Source organism: Rhodamnia argentea, chromosome 9 (assembly GCF_020921035.1).
Source record: "Rhodamnia argentea isolate NSW1041297 chromosome 9, ASM2092103v1, whole genome shotgun sequence".
NCBI lineage: Eukaryota > Viridiplantae > Streptophyta > Magnoliopsida > Myrtales > Myrtaceae > Rhodamnia > Rhodamnia argentea.
This window is the reverse complement of record NC_063158.1, coordinates 21,212,066-21,229,032: the sequence shown is the minus strand read 5'-3', so window position 1 is coordinate 21,229,032 and position 16,967 is coordinate 21,212,066. Positions and strand designations below refer to the sequence as shown.

Sequence of the window (16,967 nt, the reverse complement as noted above, 5' to 3'; positions counted from 1 at the left end):
ACGAGGATGGTGGCGGCTTCGTGCCTTGGGGACAATTGCCCTTTGGGTAGGACGGTGTGGACGTCCCCTCTACTCATGTTCATCGCTCAGGTCATAGACCACGGTTGCCATCATGATCGTTGTCGTGGTGAGGATCAGTTCCCCCACCATTGCCCTTAGATTTGGTCTCATCGTACTGATGAAGATCAATGAGGGACTCAGCCATCGTGAGAGCTTTGGATAGCTCTTGCATTTCACGACGTTCCAACTCCATCTTTGCCCACGATTTGAGCCCGTCCACGAATGTGAACAAGGCCTCGGCGTTGGTCATGTCCGGGATCACGAGCATGAGCTCGGAGAACTCCCAAACGTACTTGTGGACATCTCCCTTTTGTGAGAGTCGGCACAGCTTGCTTCAGGCTTCATTCGTGGTGCATTCAGGGAAGAATTGCTCACGGAACGCAACAGCAAACTATCGGGCCAGTGAGTGATAGGTCTCGCACCGCCGCTTGTCGTTGCATCATCCATCCCACCACAGCAACGTTACCACATACAAGTACATGGTAGCTATCTGCACCTTGGCTCCTTTGTCCATGATTCCCATGGCATCGAAGTATTGTTCGACTACCCAGAGGAAGTTTTCCACCTCTTTGGTAGATCGCTTTTGTGAGGGTCCGATCTCAATCTATGGCTCTGGTATTATCTTTGAGAGGATCCTGTGAGATCCTAGGCCGTCGCGTTGTTAACGGATTCTCGCTTAATTTGTTATAGTTTATAAATCAAGAGCTCATGCGAGAAATGCTGCGAAAGCCTTAAGAAGGGCAAATCACAGGAATTGAGGACAGGCACGAACAGACTCAGGGTCGGTCTTAAAAGGATTTATCTCGCGCACCAATCATACAATTACACATTCACACTCAACAAAACACCAAATTACCAATTAAATACATGTGTGTGTGTGTGTGTCATTAGGCTTACATTAGAGTTACACACAAGCTTTTGGGATAAAATCAAAAGGTGACTACCATCCACACTGACTACCTCCACTACCATGACTCTCATCCTAGCCCTTACTAATCTGCGGCCAAGTCAAAAAGTGTCTATCGCATATATAACTAATTACTTGTAGCTCCGAATACACCCATTACTCCACCTCACGGTCGTCGTCATTGTCGTCATCGGATGGCATGAACGACAGAGGATGAGACAAGTGTCCAGACGAGTTCAATATGAATAGAGATACGAAATGGAGCGAAATCAACATTTCCGACAAACCCACATCTATCCACAGTACTGAAACCAAAATTCGAAACTGTTTTGCAGGAAACTCGGGGTCGTAATACTCTTTCCACTATGTACAAAGTCAATAGGTGCATCATAACGAAGGAAGGGGATGGCGGGAGGAGTCGTCATACCTAATTATCTAAAAAATAGTTTAACCACACGAGTGAGCCTAGAGCTCAACAGTGAAACAATAAACTTAGCGACTAGCAAGCGATTCAATTACTCAATCAAGCGGGACTCGATATCCAAAACATGCAGGCATGAAACTCGAGACAACATCGCACCACTCATGCGACAATTCCTGACACGCATGTGAAACGCAAACAACTCCAAGTTTATTCTTTAGTTATCATTTCATTTTCGAGTTCATGTGGGACACATGCCTCATTTTTGTTCCAAGGGACACAGGCCTCGATTCCGAGTATTACCTTAGCTATTCGTCCATGGAACACCGGCCATATGAATCATGAGAGATACATACCTCGATCTTCCCCTACTCCGGGGCTCCATTCCAATGGGACACAAGCCATGGACTTCCCGATTTCCACTCATGCTCCCAGGGAGTGATTATTCGGACACAAGCAGATATCAAACATCCTCATTGGGACACAGGCCGACGGGATCCTCAAATTACATTATGTAGATTCAAATGCTACCCACACCATTCAAGACTCATTGAACACAACAAGCATCCCACACTAGTTCGATCATGCATTTTCTCATATCAGATTACAACTCATGCCTTGATTCTTAGATGCAATGCAACTCGACACTGAAATATGACAATCCAACGATAAATTGACACCATACACTCCACGTTCGACCAAGAACAAGACCCACAACCACCACACACACTTTTCACACTCGTCCCACATGCACGGCCGAACACCCACACAAGTCAAACAACTCAATTTCAACTAATTCAACAAAATTCACACGATCATACCACGCATTCAACGTACCCAAGACTCACAGTCGACAATTCAAGCAATGAATCCCCAAATCAATCTCGTTTCCTAACCCATGCAAGATTATATTTGTTTTCAAATACCCATTTTCAAAATACTATATTGCAGCCAATTAAGCGATAAATCAACAAGTAAGCATAAGAGTTAGAAGTTTCACTTGCCTTAGGATCGAAACTAAGTAAAGACGAAGCTGATTCATGACCAAATAGAAATCAACTCTTTCCTTTGGGTCGTGCGACCGAGAGCTCAAGAGAGGGAAATGAGCGGCGTCAAGGCTTGAAGGACAAGCTAGGATCGTCGGCGATGAGCCAAGGTCATGAGAGTCACCGCCGTTGCTATTAATGGCAAGCTTGAGCGGCGAGGGGCGCTATATGGGCAAGGGGAAGCTCGGGTAAAACTCACGAGGGAGAGGGAAATGGTGGTCTCGCATGAGAGGGAGAGAGGGAGAGAACGAGAGAAGAGAGAGAGGGGGAGGGATATATATATAGTGGGGGGTTTAATTGGTTCGGTCGTGGGTTCATTTCGTGTTCCAATCGAGCTCAATTTCCTTGACAGTTCAACCGGATCAAAGCTCAAGCTCATGCCATCCAAAACTCATAATCTGAGGTCATTGTCAAATACTCCAAAACTTATGACATAACATTATGCCTTAAAATCACACTTCATTTAACTTCAAATAGTTTCTTACTTGCCACATAATTGTCATTACAAAACTCATTTTACCTGCTAATTAAACGGACGAAAATTCAAGCCTTCAAAGCTCTCCCTTGAATAGTTGCGGTTTGGGCATGTCAAGGTTTGGACTCGACATCACAGTGATGACACCTTGTGTCACGGCTATTTTGCAAGCCTTGAATTCCTTCTTGAGTTGTTCAAGCTTACTGTCCGTAGCTGTCTTATAGGCCGTGTAATCGGCTTTAACAACCATGAGTTCCACTTGAAGGTTGCCAGTCAGCGCGTCCAGGGCGTCGGTTCACTCTACGGCTCTCCTAGCGACAATGTTTAAGCCGGAGTTGAACTTGTCGCGGAGTTCTTCCTTAAGCTTCTCAAGCCAATCCTTCTTCGCGTCGAAGAACTCGTCCATGATAGCCTTCATGTGGGTGATTTTTTCCTTGAATAGTGAGAAAGCATCACGTGAGGTAGCTCGATGTTTGTCTTTGTTCTTTAGATAGGGGTCCCAAGCGTCATAGCCACATAGCGCGTCCTGGTTATGGACGACCTTGTCACCAGCAGCAACATTGACAACAATAGTCTTATTTTAGACAACATCCTCTTGAACACTTGGTGTGCACCACTAACTTCTTCTTGGTGCAACAGCTCACACACACCTCCACAACCGGCTCCGATACCGCTTGTCATGGGGCAGTGTTTGAACCACGACCGTGTAGCGACTCGGGGATTTTTAGGTGGTGTTCGCCCGAATCAAGCCTTGGCTCGAGGATCATTCACACACGCTCACAACTCACGATTGGTGGAGAGAAAGAGAGGGAACCGAGAGAGAGATTCGGAAGAGAGAATGCTCTATTGCTTGGTGAATGCTGTGTACAAGGTGTTTACAATGTGGGGGGTTCACCCTTATTTATACAAAAAAAGGGCAGATTTGAATGGCCCCTTGGACTACCCAGCTTCGTCCTTTTCTGCTCGTCCTATTCCCCTTGTCTTGTATTGCATGGGTTCTTGGGTTATGTCTTGCATGGATCTTCCCTTAGTGAGTCTTTTAGGCTCCCCCATGGCTGAATCATTGTGTGAACTGCCCCATGGATATTCTAGAAGCCTTTAGGAGATGAGGGGTCTCGATGACTCTTCATGTGTCTGCTCGTTCGCTTAATCGTTCATCGGGTAGTTCGCTGCATCATGCAGATTGGCCGCCGGTTGATGCATAACATCGTCCGTGGCGTCATGCTGAATGAGTCCTGCATCGTACGTTAGTTCAGGGTGAACGAGCACCGCATCAATCCCGGATTCATCCTAATTGAGGGATGCACCATGCACTCAGTCAAGCTGTATGATTCGTCCATCGTGCATGGATCTATTCCGTTCGTCCACTACATTGTGCAATGATTCCTATTCTGATGTGTTTGCTGATTCATTCGCTCGACCGTCTTGGCTGATGCTTGGTCGAGTGGGATTAATGCTGGTTGATCCACATGCCCAACCAGGCATTGATTTGTTGAATGAATCATGGCATGGCCGGTTGATCGTGTCACGGTCCATTCTCGATCAAGGATTTAGGCGGACCGTGATATTAGACTATGAGACTTTTCAATATGATCGATAAGCTCAACTTTCACATCGGTACATTCTCCCGTGTCATTTCCTTTTTTGCGTTGTCATAATAATTATGTCTTTTACTGTGATCAATGGACTCCTCAAATCTTGAAGCCACAACAATCAGAGAGGGCGACAACCTTCCACAAATCCAAAGTTAGCATCTTTTTTGTCGCATGTATGCAAGCTAAAATTTAGATTAACTACCAAAAGGATCTTCTTCCTCTATCCCGAAACTGCAACTTCTCAGCGCTATGGAAATACTTCTGGACTAATTGCTGGGGAAATGAAGATTTGGCTTTTTTAGAGAAATCATAATGGAAATTCACTTGAAATGTAAGTAACTTTGGACTTTTTATTAGAAAGGAGGAGGCAAACACTTATAATGAAAGGACCACTGCCTACTTATTACTGTCATTACACTCTTATTTCCTGCATTATTGCTTCCACTAAACATAAAGTGATTTAGTAAGCTGAATCAAATCACTCCAATGAGTTCTCGATGTCTATTACAAAGCGGTACTTCACGTCGCCCTTTCAAAGTCTATCAAGAGCTTCGTTCGCACATTGAATGGGAACGACTTCAACCTCGGGATATATCTCGTGCTCGGCGCAGAATTCAAGCATCTGTTGGGTTCGCTTTGTACCGCTAACTGCACTTCCGGAAACGGTCCTCATACCTAAACCGTCGATATGCATTTCAAGATGCCAAAAAAGTCATCGTTTCTAATGTGCCAAAAGAGGGAGTGAATTGGAAGATAAGGAAGAGATGAACTGCCACTTATTGAGAGAATGCTTACCCACGAGAAGGCTGAGCGGATTGACTTTTATCTCTTCACCAGGCTAGCCAACCAAAGCCAACACTCCTCCTATCTTAAGCAGTGATAGGTATAGATCAAATGGGTGGTCGCCAGATGCCGTGTCGATTATGAAGTCCAGAGTTTTTGACAAAGCCTGTACCGAGAACAGGACATTTAAGAAAATCCTAAAATGGAATGTATCTGGTATGATAGCCAGCTTGAAAAACTTAAAGACGCGATCGTAGTTAATCTCACGGCCATTTGTTCCTTGTCAGATGAGATCACAAAATTGTCTGCTTTTAGCAGACTCAAGGCATCATCTTTCTTGGAGATGCTGGTGCTGAAAACAGTGACAGTCAATCCAAAGGCCTTAGCAAACTTCACAGCCATATGACCGAGCCCGCCAAGTCCGATGACTCCTATGGATTTTTCAGGTTCGTTCGTCTTGTGGTGAATCATTGGAGAGTAGACTGTGATTCCGGCACATAGCAAAGGTGCTGCTAGAGCTGGGGGATACTTCTCGGGTATTTTGTAGCAATACCTGTAAGTTCAACAATGAGTGCTGTATCTAGCATACCCTAAAATACGTTTCATAAGAAATGAATGCTAACAGAAGGATATCAAACAAAAACAATGGACAATTTAGGAAAATAGCGCATTAGCACCGTGTACTCTAAAACGTTATCATCAAACCTCTAATAATTTTAGGACTTTGTTGGCAATTTACCTGCTTTTCTATCGAGTAACATAACGTGAATTACCTCTCGTGGACGACTATGAAACTAGAATATCCCCCTTGTGTAATCGAACCATCCTGATAAGTGCCATTGATTGTCATCGTGACTCCCTTTAAGCAATAAATCTCTTGCGCATCCTCGCAATTCTCGCAAGCTCTGCATGAGTCCAGATAGGTTCCGACACCAACATAGTCTCCGATCTTGAACTTGCCAACGCTGCCACCCACTTCTGTTACAATCCCCACGATCTCATGCCTACGGACACAGATAAGAACCAAGGAAAAGAAAGATGGGAATTCTGAAAGTTTGATGCAGTGAAGAACCACGTTTGGTAATGAACATATTGTCGTGACAACACCATCTCCGAATCGAATAGATACTAGACGTGGCCAATACTTACCCGGGAACCAAAGGATACACGGTTTTCTTCATCTTGTTGCGGGTATACACCACGTCAGCGTAGCAGATGCCGCAATGAGTGATTCTCACAGATACATGGTCGCTTTCCACGCCTCTGTCAAAGGACACGTTCAGTCATTCGAAGATGGAGAGAGATTCGATTAGGTACGACACGCATCTGATGTAAATATTACACTAATTAAACTCGTCACCTTCGCTCAAATTCGTAAGGAGAGAGAAGCCCCGAATCATCTCTCGCTGCCCATGCATGGCAGTTCTTGCTCATCTCTTTGTCCGGTGATGACCTCATTTTTCTCTGCCTAGTTAAACCTCTGAAGAGACTGAATGATGATTGTTTTTTTTTTTTTCACCAGATCAGGTGCAAATGTTCGATGATCTCTTGTGCGGTAATGAAAACCCTAGTGAATTTTCATGCAAATATATATGTGCGACCTCCTCACTAAATTACATCATCGCTTACGTCACGTGTGTAGCAACTTTGACGATTCCTATGTTTTTGCTTCAATTCACCCGAGGAAGAAGTAGGATAATATATTAATCCATTGCCAAATGGGTATTACGCATTAGCGTGCATCATCATGTCAACTTAGAGTCTCGGACCATAGAAGGAAAATACTTGAGGAAATGATGAGGCATTACTCACAAAAAAGAAAAAGAAAAAAGACCTGAACAGTTGTTTTAGGCATGGCTAAATCTCTGGATTTTATCGTCGACGCTGCATCGGGAGATCACCCACTTGATCTATACATGTCATTAATTAAGACAGCAGGAGTTTTAGCTTTGGTAGGCCTTCCAGGCGAGGAAATCAAACTCAATCCCCTATGGATAAGCATCCTGTCACCACAAGAACTATCGGACCAATCTTGTTTTTCTCGGCTTAAATTTCAATTCGTAACATCTTTAGTTGCATATTTCGTTTAGGAATGAGGAGCATTTAAGGGAGTATAGTAGGCGGTATAAAGCGAACGCAAGAGATGATCGACTTTTGTGCCGAGCATGAGATTTATCCAGAGGTCGAAGTAGTTCCAATCCAGTAAGCAAATGAAGCTCTCGAGAGGCTCTAGAAGAGTGATGTGAAGTACCGTTTCGTGATCGACCTTGAGAACTCCTTAAAGTAACTTGGCTCAGTTAAGGAATTCCATGATCAAGATTTAACTTTTATAGTCTAAACGACCTCTCTCTCAATCTCTATGATTGAGCGTATGAAGACGAATAAGTAGAAAGTAATCCTTCTCCATTACAAGTGTGTTTAATTTTCACAACAATAAAAGGTAATTGATTGATGAATATTTTTGTTTTGAGTTGTATTTTGAGTGAACTCATTGTAATACTAAGAAGCCAATGAGCCTCTCTGTATGGAATCGAAGATCAAATCTTTCCTCATTTGCTTCAACACATACACTCTTTCAAATCGCACCTCAATTCCATTACAGTGTAATAGATAGTCCATTATAATGGAAAGCTTTGTTGTTCCAAATTTTAATCACTTTTTCCTAACTTGAGACACAATTTTGGTCACCTATTGAACATGGGCTTGGTCAAATTTTTACTCTATCATCTTAGTCCAACCATCCATTAACTTCAGTGCAATTACAATGCAATTATATGGGCCTATTACTATTAATGCTGCCAAAATAAGAAAATGCTTTTACCATACAAATGCAAACTAATAATCTTTTTGGATGTGGATCATGGTTGATTCCTAATTTTTCTATGCAATGAGTATCTAAATCGATCGTCAAAATTCAGATGTCGGCAACTTCCATGATCTAACAAGGCTTTTTTTGGCGTCAATAGTCCTTTGTTGCCTTCTTTTATACCTCCCATCCACCGACTTCTTCATTGATGAAGCAAATATTCTTTCCTTTTACTTTCCTTCTCACTTTCTCTAGCAGAGAATAGTCGGTCGACCTTTGGATGGCTTGACCGAGTATGTGATTTGGAAAAGGGACCAAGATCATGGGAGCGTATGCCATCATAATTTGGAAAAATGAGACCAAAATCTTAAGAGCGTATATCATTACAATTTGGTAAAAAGACCAAAACCACAAGAACATATATCATTGTGATCTGGTAAAGGGATCAAGATCGCAAGAGTGTATATCATTGCGACTTGATAAAGGGACAAAACCACAAGAGCGTATATCATTGTGATCTAGTAAAAGGATCAAGATCGCAAGAGCGTATATCATTGCGATTTGATAAAAGGTAAACATCATAAGAGCGCATATCATCATGAATCGATACCATCAAGGCTAAAAAGCACAATTATGATATAGAAGGGATGCATTACCGAACCGAATCGATAAATATAGAAGGGATGTGCCGTTTGAAACTCATTAATGCGAACACGAGATGTCAAAATGATAACCTAAACCAAGAGAGCTGTCGATCTAAAAAGGGTTTAGAAAACTAACCTGGATTTTCCAAACGAATGGTCAAGGAACGAAATAAGTTGACTGCAGCATACCCGCTTAATCACTTGAGGTGTAATTATGAACAAAATTAATGCAAATGCAACATAAATCATGTGAGCTTTTTACTTGCATTATAAAGCGTCACTGGGAAATTCATCAACAAGGGAATATGCCCCACCATTTTGACAAATCTGATCAAATTAAATGAACCCTAACGACCATTATACACATAATCGGACTCGAGCACCAAACCCATCGCCTTAGCCTAGAGCTAGGGACTCCACTTACCTCGCGAGACGAAGCCGAACCAATCTCGGGTTTAGGCGGCGGCAATAATTGATCGAGAGGGTGGAAAGCCAAGAGAGATCGCATGAGAGAGAGAGAGAGAGAGAGGGCATGTATGGGTGCCGAATTTTGGGTGAATGAGTTCATTTATGGGTCTTTGGCAATCATTTCTCCTCATGATGTTAAGGTAGATGGCCCATTCCAAAATTGTTAAATGTTGGTCTAAAGTCAAGAGGTGGCACATTAGATTTCTAGGTTTTATGATTACATCTAAGCACTTTGTTGCTATTAATCCATGTGGCCTCCGCATTAATGAAACTATGATAATATCATGATAGCCTCTAGATTCTCTAAGATATCTTAGACTTAGGTGGTTCAATAGAAATAATTTATTTGTCCCTTCATGATGAAATCTTGTCTTACATACATAATATTAAACTTAGGTGGTCAAATAGAAAGAGTTCATTTGTCCCTTCATGATGAAATCTTGTCTTACATACATAATAATAAACTTAGATGGTCCAATAGGGGAGTTTCTTGCCGAAAACATCATGAAATTTGTCTTATATCCATTAAAAGTAGCCTAGGCGCCCAATGAAGTTAGATTACTTAGGTAGATTGAAGATTTAATCATGATGGCCTAAGATTTTGATTCTAGAAGATCCTTGACTTTTTTAGTCCCTTGCTCATCTTTGGACAACAACAACCGTAGGACACAAGTTTGGTAAATTCTAAACTTGAGTCAACTTGTATATTCATTGATCTGCTGTTGAGCCATCGCCGTTCGGCCGCATCATTGCCATTGTCGCCGTTGCCGGCCGGCGCGACTGCCGGGGTTGTCAAGACTGCCGATGTCATTGGACGCCGGGTTCACTTTGAGTTGGTCCCTGAAATCGGCTTATATCGTATTAACTTTAGAGTCAAAGTTTTGACCTATTCGTTCTTCTATTTTGTAATTCAAAAGCTTTATAATTAGATTACGCAAGATAAATTTTCAGGTATCACATTAAGGTTAATTCCTGATTTTAAAATGCACTTAATGACTAAAATGGAAGTCAAAATTTAGGTGTCAATAATTCAGTTAACCTTCCGTGTAAAAAGGCATTTTTAATGTGTAGACATAGCTGCCGGGTATGAGTAAGGGCTACATAAAGGACTATCTGTATTGTTGCCGCCTTCACAGCTAGAGAAAAAAAAAATCTCATAGAAATACATTCCAGGAAGTTGATTACAACGTGTAGCAACTACCTGCACCTTCAATTGATCTAAAAGTCCCCTCCGCTGTAAATATGGACTTGAACACCCAACCTCTGGGAAGGAACCGCTCCAATCGACCCGAGCAAAGAATTTCTGATCTTTTCAGGTCGGATTTCCTTTTGATTTGGGGAGTAAGTGAAATAACGGTCTGACTGTTTGATTTGCAACCAGGCCAACTCCGGAATTTTCAGCGTGGCGGCGTTCGGATAGATTGCTATGAGGGTGGACTTCCATTTTTGCATGATCAGTTGCTGAAGTTTTGCAATTGTCAATAACACCTACTACCTTGTGATGATAGCTAAAGGACTGCAATGGTGGTCTGTCATCGTAGACTCCAGAAACTTCAGATTTATCTGTAGACTTTGGAAACTTAGAGAGACAGAGAAACGGCAATTACGCTGTCAAATTATGTCTCAAAGTTGAGCCCATATTTCAAATTCGACCAGGTAGAAGTCTTGCGGGGATTTTGGATGTCTTCTGATTTGGATTTAGACTTTGACCAAATTCAATTGAGTCCAAAATTTGATCGGCTTTGATCTTGGGTTAAGGATAAAAAGGAAGAAAATCAAGGTTTTCCAGTTCGAGCAAGCAAGTTCCATAAGAACATACAAGAAAGAAACTCTGCATAGCAAATAAGAAGAGGTTAGGTTTTCTCTTGGTAAGTTTTCTACGTGATTTTTTTGCGTGCTCAGTAAATTTGTTTTTGGGTGTAATTTAGTATTGGGAAATACTTGAGCAATTGAGCAATCGTAACTATATGATTCTCCAGACTCATATTAGAATTTTTTTTTTCCAGTTGACTCTCCCTTTTAAATTGTCAACGACTCTAGGACTGAACCACATAAATCTTTAGTGTTCTTCATCCCTCCTTGGTCGATTTTTCTATTAATATCTTGTTCTCATGTTACATTTTGATTAAAATCTGTTAGCTTTCATGTTATTTCACAACGCACATAAGTTGATATCCCCAAATTTACAAACAGAGAGAGGGAGGGATCACTTCGAAAAGAGGAAGAACATAGTTTCCACTTATTATTGCGTTACCTAATTGAATTCCCCAAAGAGAGCCGTTGGCACTTACATAAGGATAGAATTCTTATAGAATAAGCATGAAAATATCTTCCTGGAGTCCCTTCATCAGTAGATCACTCTAAGGAGTTTTCAATGTCTATAACAAAGCGGTACTTCACGTCATTCTTTTGGAGCCTCTCAAGAGCTTCATTCGCATACTGAATAGGAATCCCTTCAATCTCTGGATGTATCTCATGTTTGACGCAAAACTCGAGCATCTCCTGCATTCGCTCCATACCGCCGACCGCGCTTCCGGAAATACTCCTCATTCCTAAACAAGATACATGTAATTTAAGAACGCAACCAAAAGAGGAAATGAATGCTAAGATCTCTGTCGAGAGAATATTTACCCATGAGAAGACTCATTGGACTGAGTTTCAATTCCTCGCCTGGATAGCCCACCAAAGCCAAAACTCCTCCTGTCTTCAGCAATGACATGCACATATCCAAAGGGTGGTCTCCTCATGCAGGTCGATTATGAAGTCTAGAGATTTCGACAGAGCCTGTAAAGAAAACCGCAGAATCATATCTACTTAGGACACCCACCGTTTGAGAAACCTGAAGATTTCAAGTGGGTTCTCATCACTAGACTCTTACGCTCATTTGTTCCATGTCTGATGAGAGCACGAACTTGTCTGCTTTCAACAGATTCAAGGCATCATCTTTCTTGGAGGTGCTTGTGCTGAAAACAGTGACGTTTAACCCGAAAGCCTTGGCGAACTTCACGGCCATGTGACCGAACCCGCCAAGTCCAATCACTCCTAATGATTTTCCAGGCTGATTCATCTGGTGGCGGATCATCGGAGTGTAGACTGTGATCCCAGCACACAACAGGGGTGCTGCATGAGCCAATGGATACTTGTCAGGTATCTTGTAGCGATACTTACAGATTCAACACTTAGCTATGTACGCGCAGAAAGTGCACAATGTAAATGGATTTGGCATTGGGGTCAAAAATATGAAGACAGAAGATTCAGGATACTTGCATATTGGTAAGTCGGCACCAGAAGTTGTCGTGGAATTGCCATCCGACAAGATTCGCGTAAGCTTATGTATACTGAGTGACGTGACAGACGATAATTGGGTGGATCTTTAAACCGAGGTTAGTAATCACGCACCTCCCGTGAACAATTATGAACTGGGAGTATCCTCCCTTGCGAGTGCTGCCATCATGATAGGTGCCGCCGATCGTAAAAACAACACCTTTCGAGCAATGTATTTCTAGTCCGCCATCACAGAACTCGCAATCTCTGCATGAGTCGACATAAGTCCCGACGCCCACATGGTCTCCGATCTTGAACTTGCCAACGTCGCCCTCCACTTCTGTTACAATCCCCACGATCACATGCCTGAACATTTACATATCTCGCCTGAGCATCACATCCAAATGAAAACATTTAAAAGGAGCAGACCACATTACATTCCCTGGGACCAAGGGATATTTGGAGGGGCTTTTTTCCAAACTAGGTGTCAATTTTTTATTTACCAGATCGGGTGTCGCTCGGCGCTTATAATGTCGAGCGGCAGGTAGCTCGGCGATCATACTGCCGGTCGGCAGTGCGGGTGGCCCGCTCAGCAGTTATGATGCCGAGCGGCAGTACCGATGCCGAGCGGGCCACGGCTCGGCAGTTTACGTGCCGAGCGGGCCGCGGCTCGGCAGTTTCGATGCCTAGCGGGCGCCTCCTCCCCCGCCGCCCACCGGGCACTTGATCCGCCATTTGAATTTTTTTTTCTTCATTTTAATTTCATATGTTTTTTATGTTTATAATTGTCCCGACCTAAAATTTGAAAACTCTATGCTAATGGATTATCATGTCAATTATTCAACTAACATAACTCGGACTCTCCCAAGTCCATATCAAATCGCAACTTAACATGCAAAGATATTTGAATTGGAGTCGGCACTAATCGTTTTTGATAGGTCAATTAGAAGCCTAAGCAAATTAGTGGGACAACTAAATTACTTCTACGAACTAGAAATTCTAAGTCCAGGGACTTGATTACGCTAGATTACCATAACGCCCTTTTGGTACCATTTTATTTCATAAAAATGAATTTTGTCAAGCAACGTTAATTGATTTTAACCTAAGTCACTAACAAAGATTATCATGCGATTGTACAATCAATTAATTGAATATCTAGAAGTCAAGGTAATTGCAGTAAGCATACGCCAAGACAAATTGTTCTCGCTTTTGGATTTTCGCTTTTTAACGGAAAATAAACTAAATGCATTGGAGGACGCGTGGTCGATGAGTGTGAAGACGGGAGGCACAATCACCACGAAATCACAGTAACATGGTTTACGTTTGTACTTGATAAACAACCTCCCAAATCGCACAACCGACAAATTTTTTTGGGGTGAGAAAACTCCTTGTTTTGACAATCAAGTTTTAGATAGTCTCTATTTTTATAAGGGATGAAATTTTTTTCAATTTATCAAGCTAGTCGCTTGTGTACAATAAAATGCGATCTTCGTAATTCGGCCTAGCTCTGTATTAACAAAAGGAAACACTATTCTATATACTGTGCCTTTAAATTGATGCAATTGCATGGTCTGTTCCATGATTCAGCGAGAAGGAAAGAAAAGCTTCTCTTGCATAGTCATTGTCGCATTTTCTTCCAGCATCATCTTCTATTTTTAGGTCCGACTTTGAATTGCCAGTTAAGCATGGTATGTCAATGACCTGGAACTGTTGACTTGGGAGGATTATGTGACCTGTTTGGCTTTTGGAAAATACAACGTCATACCAACCTTGGCAGTGTCGGCGTCTTTTTGGAGAAGATGGTTGGGCTCATCTTTCTGTTATTATGTTTCCAACTTAAAATTTTCAAACTTTAAGATGCCAAAATGAAAAGGAAATTAAAAAAATATATATTCACTATTTTTGTGTAATTCTTGCAGCCTCAAATGCTATTTTTCTCGATTTTTCAAGTATTTTTTATTTTCAAAAATATTAAAAAATGCGAAAATATGAAAAAATATTTTTGGTTAAAAAGTTGTCCCTTAGTCTTGGCAATTGACTTTTCTTGTTTTTTCTTTTGTTTTTATGGATTTTTTTTATAATTTTTTAAAAAAATAAAATTGATTAAAAGTCATGTGTCAACATCATTAAGCTCCTAAATTCTAACCTTATCGGAATGGCCGATTGGATGGATCTTGCATGGCTCAAACAGTAGGACTTCGGGCAAAGTGAGCACTCGGATTAAGGTAGTGCTTTCGACTTAGGGCTGATTTCGGTGGTGCTGTTCGTGGTGGTTAGTGACTCCTGTTGTCGAGAAGAGAGCTATATATATAAGATTGAGAAACAAAACCACAAGAAGACGAGGAGTGTACCCCGCTTCTACCGATTACACTTGCTTTCCCCGACTACACACTCTCGAACTTAGTCGGTGAGAAAAATCAATTCTAAGTTGAGGCCAAAGATGAAATTCAAAAGGTCACTAATCTGAATAGATAGTATTTATATTCTTTTATTTTATGGAGTGGAATAGCATATCTAATTTACCTTCTTGAGAGGTTGACAAATGAATACCAATAACTTGAGATGATTAGTGTCTATTTGGTGTGATCCTAAATTATCTGGGCTAAAACAACGTCAGTGTCATAAATATTAGTGTTGACAAATTGTATTATTAGGGATTGCAAGGTGGGTTGGTCTTATATGGTGGCCAAATGTTATGTTGGGATTTCACGTTTGACAGGCAAAATCAATAAATTGCACATTTAGTTGTTCCATGGTTAGGACACATTCTTTTTTCTTTTTCATTTTTTTCCGTCAAAGGTTAGGACACATTCTAACGTAGCTGCCAACCGCCTCGCGTCGGATATTAAAATCAAAATAGAAAATTTATTATATCTGTTTGTCTAATGAAAAGATAGAAAAAATAAAACCGCTGCCCTAATCTGCTATCTTTCTTGATCTTAAATATCTTGGGGGGCAAAGATGGTTTTCAAGAACTTCGATAACGTCATCGTCCCAAATTTTTCAAATTCCTTGGACTTGCCAAGAGCATGCCATGACACTGATGTATGTACTTTGATAAGGATTTGGTCTTCGACGCAAGTTTTCGCCGGCCGCTCGACCAGAATTCTCCCTTAATATAGATCTAGCTTCTTTGCTCGCTATTCGAAAATTGGATTTGGATGATCTCTAGCGGGGAGGAGGACATGAACTCCAAATGTGACGATATGTGCTCCATATAAAGAAGGGATTTTGTTAGGTAATCGTTACGGGTATCGAGCTTTAATTACTAGTAATGTTATATAATATTTATAACTTTCTTTTTTGGCTATATGTTCATGTATAAAATTCATATGAAGACCTTCAAAAGAGCCGGCAGCCATCGTACTAACCTTGGAATCTCAAATCCTGGTTAGCAAAAGATTAGAAACTTGCATTATTAAGCTTAAGGAGAAAAAATGTTTCTTGCTTTTTGGTCATTGTCGTTTCACTCTTTGTAAGAGCCGCCCTTTTTTTTCCACATAAAATCAATTTTGTCGACAGGACAGATTCAAAGCTCGAACTTCTTCACGTTAAAGGAGGGAAAGCTTGGTCCGCTCCATACAACTTACAAGGCAGGCCCCCATGTTTAGTGTTCCTTTTGACTTCCGTACTCTCTCCCAAATTAACTATCAATCCCCGCAAGCTGGAAAATTAAATAAGAAAAGTATAGGTAAAGTAAAGGATTAATACTATGAAAAATCTTAAAGTAATATACTTTCCTTAACGGAGTTTAAATTCATCACAGTTATATCAACTTAGGATTTTTATAATAAAAAAATTAGTTTAAGATAAATTTGTCACTGGTGTTAGTTTAGATTTTTTGTGATCAAGAAAATAGTTTAAGGTAAATTTATTACAAATATACCAGTTTCAATTAATTGATTGTGCAATCGCATGATAACCTTTATTAGTGACTTAGGTTAAAATCAATTAATGTTGCTTGACAAATTCATTTTCATGAAATAAAATGGTACCGAAAGGGCGTTAGAGTAATCTAGCGTAATCAAGTTCCCGAACTTAGAATCTCCGGTTCATAGAAGTAATTTAGTTCTCCCATTAATTTACTTAGATTTCTAATCGACCTACTAAAAACGATTAGTGGCGACTCCAATTCAAATATATTTGCATGTTAAGTTGCGATTTGGTATGAACTTAGGAGAGTCCGAGTTAGGTTAGTTGAATAATTGACCCGATAATCCATTAGCCTAGAGGTTTCAAATTTTAGGTCGCGACAATTATAAACATAAAAAAAAATATGAAATTAAAATGAAAAAAAAAATTCAAATGGCGGATCGAGTGGCCAATGGGCGGGGTAGGAGGGGGCGGCCCGCTTGCACTATAAGTGCCGAGCGGGCCGCCCCTCGGCCGCTCGGGCGTGTGATCGCTGAGCTGCCTGTCGCTCGGCATTATGATCGCCGAGCGACACCCGATCTGGTAAATAAAAAAAATTGACACCTGTTTTGGTAATTATATTCTT

At 41.2% G+C, this 16,967-nt stretch overlaps 1 protein-coding gene and 1 pseudogene across 1 annotated transcript; both read right to left on the bottom strand.

Annotated features, from left to right (window-relative positions):
- Window positions 1-4,836: 4,836 nt before the first annotated feature.
- On the bottom strand, window positions 4,837-6,827 carry LOC115752952 (probable cinnamyl alcohol dehydrogenase 1). Its single transcript, XM_048285799.1, has 6 exons — window positions 6,648-6,827; window positions 6,437-6,550; window positions 6,061-6,291; window positions 5,555-5,840; window positions 5,300-5,453; window positions 4,837-5,179 (listed from the first exon to the last, which is right to left on the bottom strand). Exons 1-5 carry the CDS (start codon window positions 6,743-6,745, stop codon window positions 5,343-5,345), a joined length of 840 nt encoding a protein of 279 aa, XP_048141756.1. The 5' UTR covers window positions 6,746-6,827; the 3' UTR covers window positions 4,837-5,179; window positions 5,300-5,342.
- Window positions 6,828-11,418: 4,591 nt separating this feature from the next.
- Window positions 11,419-12,843, bottom strand: LOC115752951 (annotated as a pseudogene).
- Between the last annotated feature and the right edge of the window lie 4,124 nt (window positions 12,844-16,967).